The sequence below is a fragment of the Pipistrellus kuhlii genome, unplaced genomic scaffold, assembly GCF_014108245.1.
Source record: "Pipistrellus kuhlii isolate mPipKuh1 unplaced genomic scaffold, mPipKuh1.p scaffold_m20_p_7, whole genome shotgun sequence".
Lineage (NCBI taxonomy): Eukaryota > Metazoa > Chordata > Mammalia > Chiroptera > Vespertilionidae > Pipistrellus > Pipistrellus kuhlii.
In genome coordinates this window covers 43,514,643-43,532,835 of record NW_023425573.1, presented here as the reverse complement: position 1 = coordinate 43,532,835, position 18,193 = coordinate 43,514,643, and the positions used below count along the sequence as shown (strand labels likewise).

Sequence of the window (18,193 nt, the reverse complement as noted above, 5' to 3'; positions counted from 1 at the left end):
GTCTCTGTCTATCCGGCTTCCCTCTGTCTCCGCATGATGATGTTCTCTGTGTGTGAGGAGAAGGCAATTTCAGATGACATGGTATGCACTAATCACATTCACTAATGGCTAAAGTATAAATTTGAAACAAATCATTTGCAGTAAGAAACAAAATTGATGTGTCAACTCATTAGTCTTATTGACTTGAAGGTGTATCCCAATTTATATGAACAGGTTGGTTTATGAGTGTGGAAATTAAACAAAGTCAGTTGAATTTTCTTAGAGATTAATGTGGTTCAACTCTGATACCTGATATATTCATCTCCTCTGTGGGATCAGAATATTGGTCTTATCAGAATACTGTCTCACCCTGGAAACACACTGCCCCAAATTTAGTTTTGACTTCCATTTTTTAACCCACTCTGCTCATGAACTAGTTATATATTTTGTAATACAGATTATTTTACTTTATCTAATTAAATTCTTACCCTGGCACTGCGAATGAGTGACTTTCCCATTTTTATTTAACATTCATTTCTAAGGCATTTTTAAGGAAAAATAACCTGCTGATAGCTAATTTCAGTCCCTCTGAGCTGCTTATTTAATTTATAGAAATCAACATTATCACCATAATATGTGATCATTTTTTAGTAACACCAATATGCACGTTATGATGTGGTGACCATAATGGTGTTCCCAAGAGCTGTGTCCTAGGCAGCATATGCAGTATTGTTGCATTCAGATACTTCTGCTTTGGGGTTGTGTGTGGGGTAGGGGGTGGAGGAAGTTAATTATAAATGGGATAAAAGAAAATGAGCTGAAAGACACCAAAACATTAGTATTGTGCATGAAAACAGACTAATTCTTTTTAAAGCAGTAATGAAAGACAACTTCTCCTGCCTTTTTCTTGCTCTTGATCTCACAGTAGTAAACTGAACACAAAACTATAGAAGCACAAAGCTGAGTTCAAGCATTCTGCAAAGGGCACAGATTACTAGGTAGGTATACCAGGGAGGTTTTGGATTTCCTAAGTCAGGTATGTCAAGTGAATTTGTCTGTTTTTTCCAGGCTTGAAAAACAGACTCTCTTTTTATGACTTCATTTGTGATGTTAGTCAAATTGGGGCCTAGAGGCAGGAGATAGCCCATAAAAGCCCATGCTAGTGCTCCAATTCAATCAGAGGAGAGACGCGGGTGGCTCCTAAGTTTTCAGGAAGCCCATACTTAAAACATGCCTCATACAGCTGATCTTATAGCATTTCAAAGCCTTCTATTTAAATATACTTTGTAGGCTTTTCAATCATTCTTTCCTTAGTGCTATTTATAATAATGCAAATGCTAAGACAACCATAAGCACAGGTTTGACTTGTGAAGGCTTGTGGGACAGAAGCAGCACTAATCTAGCACAATTTAACAGTGTTAGTGATGCCAAGAACCCAGGTGAAGGGGCCCCTGATCTCTATTAGAAAGTCCTCTCTGGACTGACTTTCTGGAAAGGATAATCTGTTTTGTTTTGTTTTGTTTTGTTTTGTTTTGTTTTGTTTTAGAAAATGGTGGTACAATACGTTCATGCAGAATATTGAAGAGTTCTTCATATAACTTAAAAATACAGATCCACGATCTAAATAAATTTTTAAGAAAGAAATTGATCTAGAGTACCATGAATTGTCTAAGAAGACATAAGTAATAAAATTGTCAGAGGTGCTCATAATAATTATCTTAAATTACTACATTAATATTTTTTCTTATCTATAAAAGTACGGCCTTAAAAGATAATGACTTCAGGGCATCATTTTTATGATATCAAGGGTAAAAAAGGTTGAAAATTATCACCCCAAAATCAGAAGCTCTAGCCTGCTGTAAGGGGTGACAGATGAGGTTGTCAGATCACCAGGCAGATTGTTGAATTTTGCTTTCTATGGTGATCTTTACATTTTTTACAAACGCTTCTCTTTTTTGAGGTGATTTAAACATACGGTTATGAAGCAGATCAGAGCTTTCAAATCAAAGGTGAAAGTTGTCTCTGCTGCCAGGAGTATATGTTGCAGCGAACATACACATAAATAAATGGGGAAATTATGTACGCGTTTGAAAGCATTTGCTTTCTGGCAATCTCCTTTGGACAAGTATAGCAGTAGAGAAGAGGGAAGGTGGGGAAGCAAAAATCATGCCCAAACATCCTATTTCTCATACTCTCTATTCTTCTAAATCTGGTCATTCTGTCTGAGCTCAGCACAGGAAATGAAAGTTTCATGGTCCAGGATCACCAGCTGGTTTATTCACCAATGTATCTAGAACATGCCTGGTGCCTACTAGGTCTTTGGTTAATACTTGTTGAATACATAAATCTGTGAAATGAGATTAATCATAGCAGCCTCTTTATATTTGGCTTAAATATTTTATTGAGTGAGGTGGGGAATAAGACCAAAAAAAAAAAAAAAACTTGAACCCACTTGGAAGAAGATTCTTATATAAATTCGAAGTGATATTGTAGCCTTTTTTTTTTTTACATTGCCTATGCAGCCTTCCAAATCAAGATCATCTCTGAAGATAGTAGCAGTTGACATCTCTCAACCTTGTGCAACTCCCTGACTTCCACTCTCACTGTGACATGAGGTTTAAAACCCTGGGCTCAGGAATAATGAATCCCAGCTTCACCACTGGTTATATGTCCTTGGCTATGCTATTTAACTTTTGATGACTTGGTTTCCTCAAAATGAAGATGGAGACAAGGGTAATATCAACCCAGGGAGTTATAAAGATAAAATAATTCATGTAAGGTTCTTTGCATAATCCACAACTTACGAAGCACATTGCAAATGTTAGTTTTTGTTATTTTCTGCTATTCAAGGATTTATTCTCAGTTCATTGTTTCTTCCTGTCTGTTTTTCTATTTGAGCAAGTATTAGTTTCCTAAAGCTGCTGTAAAAAAAAAAAAAATGCCACCAACTCAGTGGCTTAAAACAGAAATTACTTGTCTCACAGTTCTGGAGACTAGAAGATCAAAGTCAAGGTATTAGCAGGTTCATGCCCCTCTGAAAGTTGTAAGGGAATAGCCTTTTCTGGCCTTTTCCAGGTTCTGGTAGCCCCAAATATTCCTTGGCTTTGGCAGCAAAATCCCCATCTGTCTCTATCTTCACTTGGGCTCCTCCCTGTATCTGTACATCATCCCTCTGTGCATGTCTGTGTCCAGTTGTTCCCTTTTTTATGTGGACATCAGTCATATTGGATTAAGACCCACCCTAAATACCTTACCATAACATGATCACCTCTATAATGACACTATTCCTTAATAAGGTTACATCCAGGGTATTGAGAGTTAGAACTTCAATATATTTTGGGGATGAGGAGGCACAGTTTAATCCAAAACAGCATTATTCTGTATCTGTCTCTTCAATTCATTGTATCTTGGAGAAGTATCATATAATATAGCAACAGACCCAGAGCTTTTGGGTTTAAGATTAGTTTTGCCACTAACTATCCACACTGAAAGAAACTACTCAAATTCTTCAAGCTTGGGTCACTTCACTATAAAATAAAAATATGGTCTAGATCCATGGTCGGCAAACTGTGGCTCATGAGTCACATGAGGCTCTTTGGCCTTTGAGTGTGGCTCTTCCACAAAATACCACGGCCTGGGTGAGACTATTTTGAAGAAGTGGTGTTAGAAGAAGTTTAAGTTTAAAAAATTTGGCTCTCAAAAGAAATTTTAATCATTGTACTGTTGATATTTGGCTCTGTTGACTAATGAGTTTGCTTACCACTGGTCTAGATTATGTCTAGCATGTCTTTCAACTCTAAAAGTTCCTGATTAGGATGTGACTTTCTTTCTGTCACCTACTGTATCAACCCTCCATGATGCTCTATGCATCTTGAGTCCCTATCCTATATAATAAAAGGCTAATATGCAAATCAACCAAACAGCAGAGTGACCAATTGCTATGATCTGCACTGACCACCAGGGGGAAGATGCTCAACACAGGAGCTGCCTTTTTGGTGGTCAGTGCACTCCCACAGGAGAAGCACTGCTCAGCCAGAAGCCTGGCTCACAGCTGGCGAGCTCAGTGGCAGTGGCAGGAGCCTCTAATGCCTCCACTGCAGCACTAAGGATGTCTGACTGACGGCTTAGGCCCCCTCTTTATAAGGCCTAAGCCGTCAGTCAGACATCCCCCGAGGGTTCCTGGACTGAGAAAGGGCACAGGCCTGGCTGAGGGACTCCCCTCCTCCCCCTCCAGTGCACAAATTTCGTCCACCAGGCCTATAGTAACTAATCATAAAAGATCTCATGGCATTTTCAATGGTCTCAGCATACACTTAGATTAAAATCCCCCTGTCCATAATGCTATTTAATCAGATTCATATCAAATAAAAACTTTGTTAAATTTTAATTGTAAAAATATCTAAATACTGCCAGTAAGCTGCTTTTGTGTGTGTGTGTGTGTGTGTGAATTTTTATTGCTTTTTAGAATTTTCTGAAATTTTTAAGTAGACACATATTTTATGCCAAGGGACTTGGAACAACAGAAATGGCCTCTGTATCAAAATGAGACCCAAAGTGTGAAGGTTTGTAGTATGTCTTTTCTGATTAAAGTCTGATGCAACTCATGTGAAAACCATAAAACAGAGACTTCAGAGGCTTGGGGAAATGAGTAATTTATGCTACAGATCCATAGACTATTGGCAACTTTCCTAAAGTTTTGTTTAGACTACTGCTATTTGTGGAACTTCAACGTCTCTCCACCACAGCTAGAGAAAGATTGAAGAAATGAGAGAAATATGCGCTCATCCTGATGTATGACCTATTTTGTGTGTCCCCGCCAAAAGGGATTGGCCAAAAGATTCAGGTGGCAGTTTCTGATTCTTGGCCTCCTCTGAAACCGCCACCCCAAGTGCTCACTGTATCCTGCTCCTTTCTCTTCCAGCATCCTCCATCCTCAAAAGGGAGAAGCGGCTGCGGACCAGGAATGTGCACTTCAGCTGCGTCACCGTGTACTACTTCGCCCGGAGGCAGGGCTTCACCAGCGTGCCCAGCCAAGGGGGCAGCACGCTGGGCATGTCCGGCCGCCACAACAGCGTGCGCCAGTACACGCTGGGCGAGTTCGCCCGGGAGCAGGAGCGCATCCACCGGGAGATGCTCAGAGAGCACCTCAGGGAGGAGAAGCTCAACTCTTTAAAGCTAAAGGTAAGCAGAACGGGAAACTCACTTTTTTGCCGAATCCCGTGTCTTTTCTTTAATTTGGTTGAGTTAAGCATTTTCATGGTTACATCCACAGGCCAAAATGGGTATTTTACACAACAGACTGCCTGCTACAGCTTTTCTTTCTTCCTTCCTTTCTTTCTTTCTTTCTTTCTTCCTTCCTTCCTTCCTTCCTTCCTTCCTTCCTTCCTTCCTTCCTTCCTTCCTTCCTTCCTTCCTTCCTTCCTTCCTTTTTTTTCTTTCTTAAGCAAAATTGGTATAGTGTCTTCACTGAAAGGAATGATGTGGGAAAGTTCCCTGATGTTGCATATGCATAATTCATTCTGTGAGGTGGTCACTGCTGCCGTCATGGAGGTCTTCTCCCTGTTGGCTGCCCTGCTTCTGGCCGTGGGGCTGGTGCTGCTGGTGTTGCAGAAATTGCAAGAGAAGTGGCAGACGGAAGGCATATATGGCCCACAATGAGGAACACTTCTTCCACACAACCGAGGCCCACACTCCCTAGGATTCCAAGGAGACAGTGCAGGGCTGCCTGCCCACCTAGGTCCCCTTCCTCTATCCATCTCCCTCCCTTGCTGTGTGACCTTGGGGGAAGGCTGATCCCTTTCTGGGCCTTCAAACTCTGGGCTTAAAAATAGAAGGGAAGCCAAAACCGGTTTGGCTCAATGGATAGAGCGTCGGCTTGGGGACTGAAGGGTCCCGGGTTCGATTCTGGTCAAGGGCATGTACCTTGGTTGCGGGCACATCCCCAGTAGGGGGTGTGCAAGAGGCAGCTGATTGATGACTCTCTCTCAACGATGTTTCTATCTCTCCATCTCTCTCCCTTCCTCTCTGTACAAAATCAATAAAATATAGTAAAAGAATCACTTAGACCATATTTAAAAAAAATAAATAAATAAAAATAAAAATAGAAGGGGAAAAGGTGCTTCAGAACTCTGCCCCTGAGGGCAAGGGAGGGTGCGGATGCTCAGTGTGTGTGTGTGTGTGTGTGTGTGTGTGTGTGTGTGTGTGTAAAATTGGTAGTGAGATATAATAAAACCTTTTTTTTTTGAAAAGGTGTATTATTGAGTAATTCTATTATAGATCATAGATCCTGTGTTTTGGCTAGGGCTAACTGGTATCACAAGTAGCTACAGTTCCTTTTCTCCTGGAATTTACATATTAATATATTAACTGGAAAGGAAAATATTAATCATGTAGACAAAATAGAATCACAGCTGTATTAAGTGCTATGGAGGAGAGTTGGAAGGTGCTGTAAAAGTATCTAATAGAGGAGTGTGATCTGAAGGTCAAAGAAGGTTTCTGCAAGGGAATGACAACTGAGCTGAAACCTGAACAGATAACTAGGCAAGAAGGAGAGGCGAGATTGGTTCCAGCAGCAGGAAGGCCGGAGCTCTCTGTGGCAGGAAGAAGTGAGCACACAGAGGCGGGTGTGGCTGCAGCAGAGACAGAAAGAGTGAAGAGACATGAAGGAGTTGGGACAGGCCTTGTAGATCCTGTTGGAGCTTTGTTATTTCTCTCTTCATCCTTAGGCCATCGGAAATCATCCAGCAGTTCTCAGCATGGGTTTGGGTTGGTGGGATAATGTGATCTGGTTCATGCTCTGATGTGAGAATATTTTGGGGGTACAGGGTGGGGACAGCCATGTGTGTGTTGGGGGCAGGGGGGGGGGCATGTGGAGTTAGACCAAGTAAGAGGCTATTACAACAGTCAAGGAGAAAGATGATGGTGAGCTAGATTAGATTGATGGTAGGGAAGATGAAGAGATAGTCAGAGGGAGAAATTTAGGGAGTAAATCAACAGTTCTTGATAATGGGTGGATTTGGAAGGAAAAGAACAGCTCCTACATTTCTGGCTTACAAAAATGAGTAGGTTGTGGATGATAGTATCTTTCTCTATGACAAGGAATAAGACAAAGAACCCAGGAGGATATACAGATTGGAACTGGAAGTGTGGGGGACTGGTAGATAATGAGATGTTTTTTGGACATACTAATTTTTAGAGGCTTTTGAGTTTTTTAAGACATGTCAGGGAGGTGTCCAGGTGGAGATACCCATTGTTCTGCCACATTAGAGATGAACTGGAGAGAAACATAGCTCAGAAAACCTCTTTAATCGACCAAAGGCTTTTTTCATATCTGCAGTGATTCATCAACCTACCAATATATCTATAAAATGCTCCCCCATCATTATCCAGTGACAAAAGAAAATCTTTCCAGGTAATCCAGAGGACTTTACATAAAGGGTTATTCATCAAATAGCTGAAGCACCATAAGTATACCATTATGACCTGTATCTTTAGTTTTTAGTTTCTAGTATAAAGTTGGCAGAGATATGATGTGTGTTTCCAAGTACCTTGTTTTTGTGCATTTTGCTATTTATATACGTGCTTTGCTCCCAATTGCACAAAAAGGCAGTTACTTAAATTAAGCTGGACTCAATCAGCAAGAGCATGTATCGTATTTCCTTTGGATGTGTTTTTGCCATCTTTCGTTAAATGTCCCTTAAGATTTTTTTGTGGCAATCCATTATTATTGTTGTTGTTCATGATTGCTTTGCATGCTGCTTGATTTAATAATAATTTTCAGATTTGCTGGTGAAATCCACCCTCTGCCTTTCTAACCCACTACAAACCAACTCTATACCCTACTCAAAAGAGTAAAGTCATTCTTCAAACTCAATAGTAATGGTTGCCATTCATTCAGTAATTTTTATTTGTCAGACATTTTATAAACATTACTTAAGTTCATATTAACAAAGACCCAGTGGAAGAAGTAAATTATGAGACCATGTGTACAACTAAAGAAGAAGCAGCACCAAGATGTGATATATAGCTGGCTCACTCCGCAGAAAACTGGTCATATGATTTTGTTACTTCCTCTTCTAAAACTAATTGATTATCCCCTATAGACCTGGGGAAAGACAATCTGTGTACCAATAGGGAGCCGTCCCTTTCTGAGGTTTAGTACTGTGTACGGTGGTTTTTAACTGCTGGGGGGATTATAATTCTATCTGAAAACCAGAAGATTTCTTGTGAACTTGGAAGCATATTGTGCACGTGATGGATATCAGGGGGAGCCATACAACTATTGGAACCTTCCTCCATATCAGGTAGCGATGTATTCTGATCCTGCCATTTTTATTCAGCTACTTCTATGCCTCTTTTTGTTGTTGTTGTTATTGTTGTTGTTGTTAAGCCGACCAAGAAAAGAAACAAAAGGAGCATTTTATTATTAATTCACTTTATTTCTTGTGCTTTGTGTTGGAAGTTGGAGAAGCAATCATCTGAGTAGGTGTTATGTCTTAGTTTGTCACTGATAAGCAGAGGAGTAAAAACATGCAGTCTTTGCTTGAGGTGAAGATGCAAACAAAAATCGTTTGGATAGCGTAGCTTCTTCCAGATGAATACCAAGCAAAAACGATAATGGGATTCTAATTTGTAGCCTCACTATACTGCAAGTATTCAGAAACTCAGAAACACACATCACATGATCACGTGATCCTAATAAAAGATCACAGCAATGTGGACCAGTTTGCTAAAAAAAATTAATTTAAAAAAATAAAACAAAAAAAAACTGACTAGTATTAATCGAGGAAAGCTTGTATATTTTCATTGTGACTCCTCTAACATATTAATGTTCATGGTTTTTGACATATCACTGATTCTATTAGGATAAGGCTTAGCTATCCAAAATCTAAAATTAGCTATCCAAAAACATTAACTGAAAAAAAATCATACTAATTATCCAAAAATTTTGCTCTGAAACTTAAAATTTTACTTTTAATAATAGCAACATTTATATTGAAATAAAAATCCTTCAGAGGTAAGTCGAAAAACAAATGTAGCTAAAGTGATCTTGTTGTTTTCACTGGGGCAGCAGGAAGGATTACGGCACAGAAAGGGGTCCAAAGAGGAAAGCCAGGATTGCTGCAAACAAACTGCCATTTGGGTTTTGCCTGGAGGTGGTCCTCTGTGAGAGGCAGTAAGCTGCCTGTTGAGTAAAGCAGAGAGAAGGCAGCATCTGACAAGACAAACACTTTCCAAAGCTCTCGCTCTGGAGACCAGATAAAACACCACAGGAAACTCTTTGGACTTGGAAGTAGGCAGTTTCCCTCCTACTTATTTGAGAACCAACAGCCCCAAAGCAGTAAAGAGACGTTTTCTCTTTCCTCTGTGCCTCCAATTTAATGTATTCCATACCACCTCTTCCAATGGGGCCTTAATAGTGGAGAATTAGTAAAAAGAAACATCCACACTTTTTTTTTTAATATATTTTATTGATTTTGTACAGAGAGGAAGGGAGAGAGATAGAGAGCTATTGTAGAAACATCGATGAGAGAGAGTCATCGATCAGCTGCCTCTTGCACACCCCCTACTGTGGATATGCCCGCAATCAAGGTACATGCCCTTGACTGGAATCAAACCCGGGACCTTCAGTCCCCAAGCCCATGCTCCATCCATTGAGCCAAACCGGTTTCGGCCATCTACACTTCTTTTTTTTCTTTTTTTCTTTTTTTAATATATTTTATTGATTTTTTACAGAGAGGAAGAGAGGGGAATAGAGAGCTAGAAACGTTGATGAGAGAGAAACATCGACCGGCTGCCTCTTGCACACCCTCCACTGGGGATGTGCCCGCAACCAAGGTACATGCCCTTGACTGGAATCGAACTCGGGACCTTTCAGTCCACAGACTGACGTTCTACCACTGAGCCAAACTGGTTTCGGCCATCCACACTTCTTAATGTTTCCTTATAATAAGTATGTTGAGGACAAATTAAGAATAAAGATTAGGTCAAAAAACTGGTTTGGCTCAGTGAATAGAGCTTCAGTCTGTGGATTGAAGGGTCCCAGGTTCGATTCTACTCAAGAGCATGTACCTTGGTTGTGGGCACATCCCCAGTGAGGGGTGGGCAGGAGGTAGCTGATGGATGTTTCTAACTCTCTCATTGATGTTTCTAACTTTCCCTATCTCTTCCTCTCTGTAAAAAAACAATTATATATATATATATATATATATATATATATATATATATATATATATATATATTTATTATTATTATTTTTTTTAAAGAATAGAGATTAGTTTTTCATTGTAAAATTTCTTCTAATTTAGTAATTCATCTCAATCAAATTATGAGATAGATATATTGAGTAATAATATGTACAATTAGATTTGTAGAAAAAAAACACTACAATTTTATTTGGGGGGTTTAAGTGTATCCTTTTTGTTGTTGATGTTCCAAACATTGTCTAAAAACAATTAATAGAGAAAGCTTATTGAATAAAATGCATGGTCCCAGAAGAAATAACTACCTTTAGATTTCTAAATTACAGAGCACAGTTCTTTTTCTCTGTCAAGCGCGATCAAACATGCCATACTCTTCACAGTAATCAATGCAGTCATCTTAATACTGTACTCTTCCAAATTAAGTGCTTAGATTTCATCATCAGCACCACACTGTTGAACAATTCGATTAGCATGTATTCCCATCTCACTTGTATCTGTGAAATGCATTGGGCAGCCATTTGAACATTTCAAAGAGCCTTGGCATTCCCCAGTTGCCTCTGGGTTAAATCTTTCTGGATTCTACTACCTTGTTCTAGAAAATTTAATTTCGCTTTCACAGCTTTGACTGCCTCTTTCAATGTTTTTTTCAACCTTTGTTCTTCCTCTCCTTCCTGAGATGAGGACTATCTCCCCTCTGGTACCATTTCCAATGTCTTCCCAGGGTTATACACTTTTCTGTTTCTCCGTCATATGTTTCTTGAAAAATGCTTGATTATTTGCTCTTTTTCCTCATAAAAAATGTTGCCAGATGGTAACTCTTCCTATAATCATCAATTTTTTAAATCTATCTATTAATAAATATTCTACACCCCAAACCTTTCATTTATGACTGTATTTTATTCATTTAGTGACTGACCCATGCAACATTACAATTCTCCACCTTCACCCCAGCCCTGATCCTTGTATCCCTATAACAGTCCTGTGATATAACTAGCCTTTAGGTTAGTTATAAGATCCTAAATGTTGGAGGAGATAAAAAGGATTAGTAGTTTGTGAGAGATGGTAGACACAGTCTATTATCTCAAAACTTTACAAAATTTTTGGATGTGTTTCTTAAACTGTTTCCTCATACCATAGTTCTTTATTACTACTGGTCATGGTATTTTTTACCTTCACTTATCCCTACCGAACTTCTTTGTTAAACTCTATAGAGATTACTCAAGGGCATACTTACTGCTTTGCCGCCCCAGAATACATCCCCAAATGGAGGCCTGCTCCAACACCAAATGGAAAACTTTAATATTCCAAATATTTGCCATCTCTTATGCATAATCTATTTTGACAAGTACAGAGAAAATATGCCTAACCAAAGTGATGGAGACCACACTGGCCCTCAGCCCTGGGCAAACGCAATACCTTTAAGAATATATTCTTCCAGAATACTTCTGGTATTTTATTTTAAATGGAGCAATTAAGCATGTCTGATCAAGTCCTTGGTGTTCTACATATCCCGTGGAGTCAGAAGTTTGAGGGGGTTCACTTAGGCAAGCCAAGAATCAATGAAAACAAATCTAAGTGCCACAGAGGTGACAAGATGGGAAAGATAACTCTTCCTGTGTGGTAACACATCTTTTCCTATCGCAGAGAATTGATGTTAGGCAATTACACACTTGAATTTCTTAGCAAATCAGATCTTTACAGATGCTTCTGTTTGCAAATAAGAATTAACACAAATGGTAACAGCAACCACTCAAAATAACATTCTAATAGTGGACATCCAGAAACAGTTGAACAAATACCTTTATAAAGAAATGCCAAGGAAGGAAAAAATTGCAGAGCATGCCAAGAAATAAAACCTAATGAAGGGGAATGCACACCTCTGCAAGAAAATAGATTTAAGTCTTGAAATATTCAGAAAGTACAACACAATAGTTTTTTGGGGTTTTTTTTAATGCATTTCAGGAACCCTTTGAAATACATTTTAATATATACTTGCTACTATGTTGTTTCCTCTACTTGAGGGCAAAGACCAGTCTTCTATTCATTTTTCATTACATTTAGAGTAATCCAGTTTCGGATTTGGGGTCAATAATTAATATTCTAAGTTAAATGTCGGACCTTTTCTATGAAGTTGAGAGATTGATATCTGATGTCACCAGAGCATTTTAACTGTGTCATGATTGAACCGTTGTTAAGATCAAAAAGCATGGAAATGATTACAATTAGCGATATGTATGAATAGATTTTACAATTAAAGAATCAAAAAAGCTTCAGTATCTAAAACTTTTTTGAATAATCCCTTACAGAGCTTTGGCATGTATTCCTGTGTTACCCCTTAGAATATATTTTTGCTTATATCCAGAGAAAACCTCTTTTTCTAAATGCTTTTTAAAGAAGGAAATAATACGTGGTGGTAGACCAGTCAGAAGTGAAATACTGATACAGGGCTTACTGATGGATGGAAATAATTAGAGAAGAAATATAAATAGCAGCAGAACAGTTATGAGTAGATGAGACAGTTGTCCACAGGAGCTGTAATGAGGAAGGTGTTGCTTTGGGCACAGGTCTGTGGGATCTCCTTTGAGGGCAAGGTTATTGTCTTGATGCCCACGGGCCAGCTCCTGCCAGCACTGCCCTCTGCTCTTTGTCTCACAGCGATCACACCAACCCAACTGATTGCTTCCTATCCAGGGCTCATTCTTGGAATGCCCCGCAGGGTAACCATGTTCCTAATCCCCATAGTGCAATGCTGCACGTCTTCATTTCCCAGTTCATGCTTTTGCTGGACTCCCAAAGACAGGGTGGTCATCTCAAGGACAGCGTGTTTGCTGACTTAGGTGGCAGTGGCTCCCATGAAGGCGTTATCGTCTCTAGGAACAAGGGTGAACTTATTCCAACATCAGAGCCGCCCATCATGAACCAAGTCTAAAGATAGCTTCCATTGATGGGCATCTGTAACCTTCGGTCTTTTCCATGTGGCACTGGCTAAAAGCTCTAACAACTCTGGCTCTCCCATTAGGAGGTGAAGAGATCCAATTAACAGTCTGGTGTGCATTTAAAAGCCTGTCATTTTGACGCCTCCTTTTCCTCCCTGTGACTTGTCTAAAGAGAAAAATAAGTGGAAGTGATTGGACCCACAAACACTTATTGATGGTGGGGACCTGATGCGATGTAACGGTTTCTTTGTTAGGAATTGTAAACGTTAGGATCGCGGTGAATTCTCTAATCTGCCGCTCTGTGTTTCTAGATGACGAAGAACGGCACCGTGGAGTCCGAAGAGGCGAGCACGCTCACAGTGGATGACATTTCTGATGATGATATTGATTTAGACAACACAGAGGTGGATGAATACTTCTTCCTGCAGCCCCTGCCAACAAAGAAACGCAGAGCGCTGCTGCGGGCGTCCGGAGTGAAAAAGATCGACGTGGAGGAGAAGCACGAGCTGCGGGCCATCCGCCTGTCGCGAGAGGACTGCGGCTGTGACTGCCGCGTGTTCTGCGACCCAGAAACGTGTACCTGCAGCCTGGCAGGCATCAAGTGTCAGGTAAGGATTTGCATCTCGGGGAATCCAAAGACAGGGGCTAGCACACCACCCCCTAAAGAGGCAGGCGTGTTCCCTGTGATGAAGTTTCCACGGGAGGAAGAAAACGTCGGGTGAGACAAGACACCTGACGCAAGGAAAAAAGAAATCCTCTTTCAAGGACACGTACGGGCACACAGAATCCCGCTCAGACAACTCAGATAAGGATGTGAAAGGCAACCCAAGCTGTAGCTGAGTGAACTGACATTACTTGCTCTTGGATCCGTTTATTACACTAGTTTATTTTGGCTTTTTACAAGCATTCAGGCAGATCATCAGTTCCCTACCATTTGAGTTTCTATTTTTGGATCCGTCCAGGGGTTGAAAATGATGGCTGGTGAGAGGTGGTATAGACTAGCGGAAAAATTACTAGACTGACACAGAGAAAACAATCCTCCTCCTGGCTCTGCTTGTTGCCAGCTCCGTGGAATTGGCAGGTCAGGTCCACTTTCTGGGCTCAGTCTCCCCATTTCTACAGGGAAAGGGCTGAACTTGAGCAGGTGTTGTCAGACTCTATAACTCACAGGCCCGATCTGGACCGTCACCTGTTTTTTTGTGAAGAAAGTTTTATGGACGCACAGTTTGTGTGTTGCCTGCGACAGCTATCACCTTCTACAGCAGAGCCAACTCATTGCCACGGAGACCTATGACCCACAAAGCCTAAAATATTTCCTCTCTGACCCTTTACCAGAAAAAGTTTGCCAACCTCTGGATTAGATGGTTCCCCAGTCCCCATTCATCTATAGCAGCACGGGTGCTCCATGATTAGTTAGGTGTCATTATTTTAGGCAGAAACTTGGCTTTTTTTTTTTTTTTTTTTTTTTTTTTTTATAAGGAGAGCCCCTCAGACAGGCAGAAGGAGGAAGTAGTTCTCATCATCTGAACAGTTGTTTGAGGTAGATTCACAGAAAAGGGATTAATGAGTAAGAAAACAGCTGTCGATTCCGGTTCTGACATCTGCTACTAATTTTTATTGGGCCCAGATGACTGCTTGAGAGTCTGCCTTCTCCTCTGTTGCACAGGAAATTCTCCTCATTTGGATAAGGTACCAACAGGTTCTTTTTGGTGGCCTGTGCTCTGGTCTGCATATAGGTTAACTGGCGGAATCTGGGACAACTAGCACATATCTTAGGAGTGCCCTTGGATTGCCCGGGATTCCGCGTATCACTTATTCAAGCATTCAGTCCAACAACACTTGCTGAAACCCACTACGCTATCCACAGAATCCAATCACTTGAATAATTTTAAGATATTGATTAAATGAGCATCCATCCCCTTTACTTGAGGCACTTGTAGTCTACTGGAGTGGAGTGGGGAAGGAAGGGGGGAGCCAGGACCTAAGCACATGGGTCCACCAGTCAAAGTCATGAATGTGCATGTCACCGCTGCCCTTCAGTCGGCATCCATGCACCTGGTACAGGGGCAACCCAATGAGCACACATGATCAGGCCACACAATATATTTAGTGGTGTCAATTTGGACACCTTGAACAGAGAAGTTCATCTTATAAGAAGGAAAGAGAGAGAGAGAGAGAGAGAGAGAGAGAGAGAGATATGACTAATAAGGGGAATGTCATACAATTTAGATTAAAAACAGCAAGTGAAGATGAGGGCAGTAAGTTTGTTTAAAATTGGACCCATGAGCTGGCATGCATTAGGAAAGGGGTCTGAGGAAAGGACAGAAACATTTTTAGAAAATGAATGGGATGAAAAGACGGGTGAAAAAAGGAAGAACGGAGGAAGAAGTAGAGAAAGCACAGGAGGGGGTCAGCAAACAAAATATGCAGTATACTTTTAGTATAATACTATAACTCATTTTTATTTTAAATATGGGTTTTAAAACTGGGTTGACTCTTACATTTTAAGCTTTCATTTCCCTTTACATTTCTGTTTGCAATTTGATTTCCATTTGGTCTAGCCAAAGTGGAATTAAGTAATCCCAGGTTCAGAGGGGTTGATGGAAGGTACTGGCTTTTATTTGGTTTGTAAGAGTTCCATGGGGCTAATCCGTGTCCTTCCTTCCAAGGTGGATCGAATGTCTTTCCCGTGCGGCTGCACTAAAGAAGGATGTAGCAACACAGCAGGTAGAATTGAATTTAATCCTATCCGTGTCCGGACTCACTTCTTGCACACAATAATGAAACTTGAACTGGAGAAAAACCGAGAGCAGCAGATCCCCACGCTGAACGGCTGCCACGGTGAGATAAGTGCTCACAGTAGTTCCATGGGCCCTGTCGCTCACTCTGTAGAATATTCTATCACAGACAATTTCGAGATTGAAACTGACCCCCAGGCTGCAGTACTGCACTTGCAGTCCGCCGAGGAATTAGATTGCCAAGGAGAGGAGGAGGAAGAGGAGGAGGAGGAGGAGGATGGGAGCAGCTTCTGCAGCGGTGTCACCGATTCCAGCACGCAGAGCTTGGCACCCAGTGAGTCCGATGAGGAGGAGGAGGAGGAGGAAGAGGAGGAAGAGGAAGAGGAGGAGGATGAGAAAGGAGACAGCTTCATGGAAGGTTTGGGTACCCACGCCGAAGTCGTCCCTCTTCCTTCCGTCCTGTGTTACTCGGACGGCAGCGCCGTGCACGAAAGCCACGCGAAAAATGCCTCTTTTTATGCCAACTCTTCAACTCTGTATTACCAAATCGATAGCCACATTCCAGGAACTCCTAGCCAGGTCTCTGAGAGCTACGTTGAAAGAGATGCTGTCAAAAACGGTACCCTCTCGCTGGTGCCTTACTCCATGACCCCAGAGCAGTTCGTGGACTATGCCCGACACGCAGAAGAGGCCTACGGCACCTCCCACTACCCAGCTGCCAGCCCCTCAGTCATCGTCTGCTGCTCGTCCTCGGAAAACGACAGCGGCACGGCCTGCAATAGCTTATATCCCGAACACAGGTCCGGCCATCCTCCGATGGAATTTCACTCCTACTTGAAAGGCCCCTCCCCGGAGGGGTTCGTCTCGACCTTGAACGGCACTCACATTTCGGAGCATTCTGCCGAAAACCCCTTGAGCCTCGCAGAGAAGAGCAGGCTGCACGAAGAGTGCATCAAGTCGCCCGTGGTCGAGACCGTCCCTGTCTAGTAGCCTAAGTTATCCTAGGACCAAGTCTTCTATTTCAAGCGCTGTATTTAATTGGATTTCCTGGGCTCATGGTGGCTCAAACTGAGGACCAAGAAAACTTGGACTGCGATGAATTCTTCCAGGCTGTACTTTGTTTTCCCCTTCCTAGCTGTGTGTCTGTGGCATTGCACAAATACAGTCTCTGTGAGGATTTTAAACGATTTCAGACTGTTTTGATAGAAAATGCTAATTTAAAAAAAAAAAAAAAAAAAGCATAGTTCACAATTGCCTACCTGTCAAACTGTGTGAAACCTGCCAAGTTGTGTAGACCAGAGCTCCAAGTTTTGGATTTTCGGGCCTGTGCAAAATTATTAACTAAGACTGGGAAAGAGTAAGAGTTAGAGTCCTACTTTTCGATATTATCCGAAGATGATGGTGACTTTTTCATGTAAAAGTAATTATTGTAAGAAAAATATTTAATTGTCCCATGTGTATTTTATTTATGGTAGCTAGAAGTCATGTTTTGATGAAAATGAGCAGCAGCATGTTCTTTTAAGCTGAAGATGCGTAGTTAGCACCACCGAGCATGCCCACATGGATTGCACCTGGAATCCATTCGAGTTTTTAAGATCACTAACTGATCAAATTTGCAAATACTTTCTTAAGGGTGAAATAGGCCTATTTTTGCTATTTTGGACAAATAAATGAGTCTATATGTGCAGGTCCTTACACAGTTTTCTCTCAAGTTAAGAGTTAGGACAATCCTTTGGGGAGGGTCTAGTTCATTGCCCCCCCTCCATTGACTCCAGAGATGGAGGTAGAAGGAATTGCCTTTCTTTTTTAAACAGCATCATCTTGGTTCTTACCTTGGACAGCACTTTTAAAACTCTACTCCCCTACATCCAAATGCACTTTAGTGCCCCTTCATGGTAACTTGTGAGGGGTGGGGACTGAGAACTCTTTGAGACGACACATTTTAAAACAATTTTTTAAAATCTGTAACTATGATAAGGTTCATATACTTACTATAGAGGAATCATCCCATGGTACTCTGTGAAGGAAAAATTACCTGTTTTCCTTCGCCGCTCTGAAGACCTAACTCTGTAAAAGCAGAAGAGGCTGAGGAACATGGAAGAGACGCATCCTCAGCAGCCAGCCTTTTCTACAGCGAGATCAATCCATCTCTACAGAATGAGTGTCTGATGAGATTTCCACTTAGTGACTAGCTGATTGAAGGGGGGGCCTCTACCCAAATACTCAACTAGGCCTTACTTTCTGCAGCATTTTGGTTTATCTTGCCTGGGACATGTAACAGAACAGTCCAGAAAGCATTGAATACTTTCTAATTACCTCACGTTCTCTTGTTAAAGGG

The 18,193-nt window shown here is 41.2% G+C and overlaps 1 protein-coding gene across 3 annotated transcripts in view; it reads left to right on the top strand.

The window, feature by feature from the left end:
- CSRNP3 (cysteine and serine rich nuclear protein 3) overlaps nucleotides 1–17,811 on the top strand; it is a 158,311-nt gene extending 140,500 nt beyond the window's left edge. For all 3 annotated transcript variants that reach the window (XM_036421877.2, XM_036421878.2, XM_036421879.2), the window contains 3 exons: nucleotides 4,901–5,160; nucleotides 13,429–13,725; nucleotides 15,787–17,811. In XM_036421877.2, coding sequence (XP_036277770.1) covers nucleotides 4,901–5,160; nucleotides 13,429–13,725; nucleotides 15,787–16,842 — 1,613 coding nt within the window. In that variant the 3' untranslated portion in view covers nucleotides 16,843–17,811. The remainder of the gene's footprint in view (nucleotides 1–4,900; nucleotides 5,161–13,428; nucleotides 13,726–15,786) is intronic.
- Nucleotides 17,812–18,193: the final 382 nt, after the last annotated feature.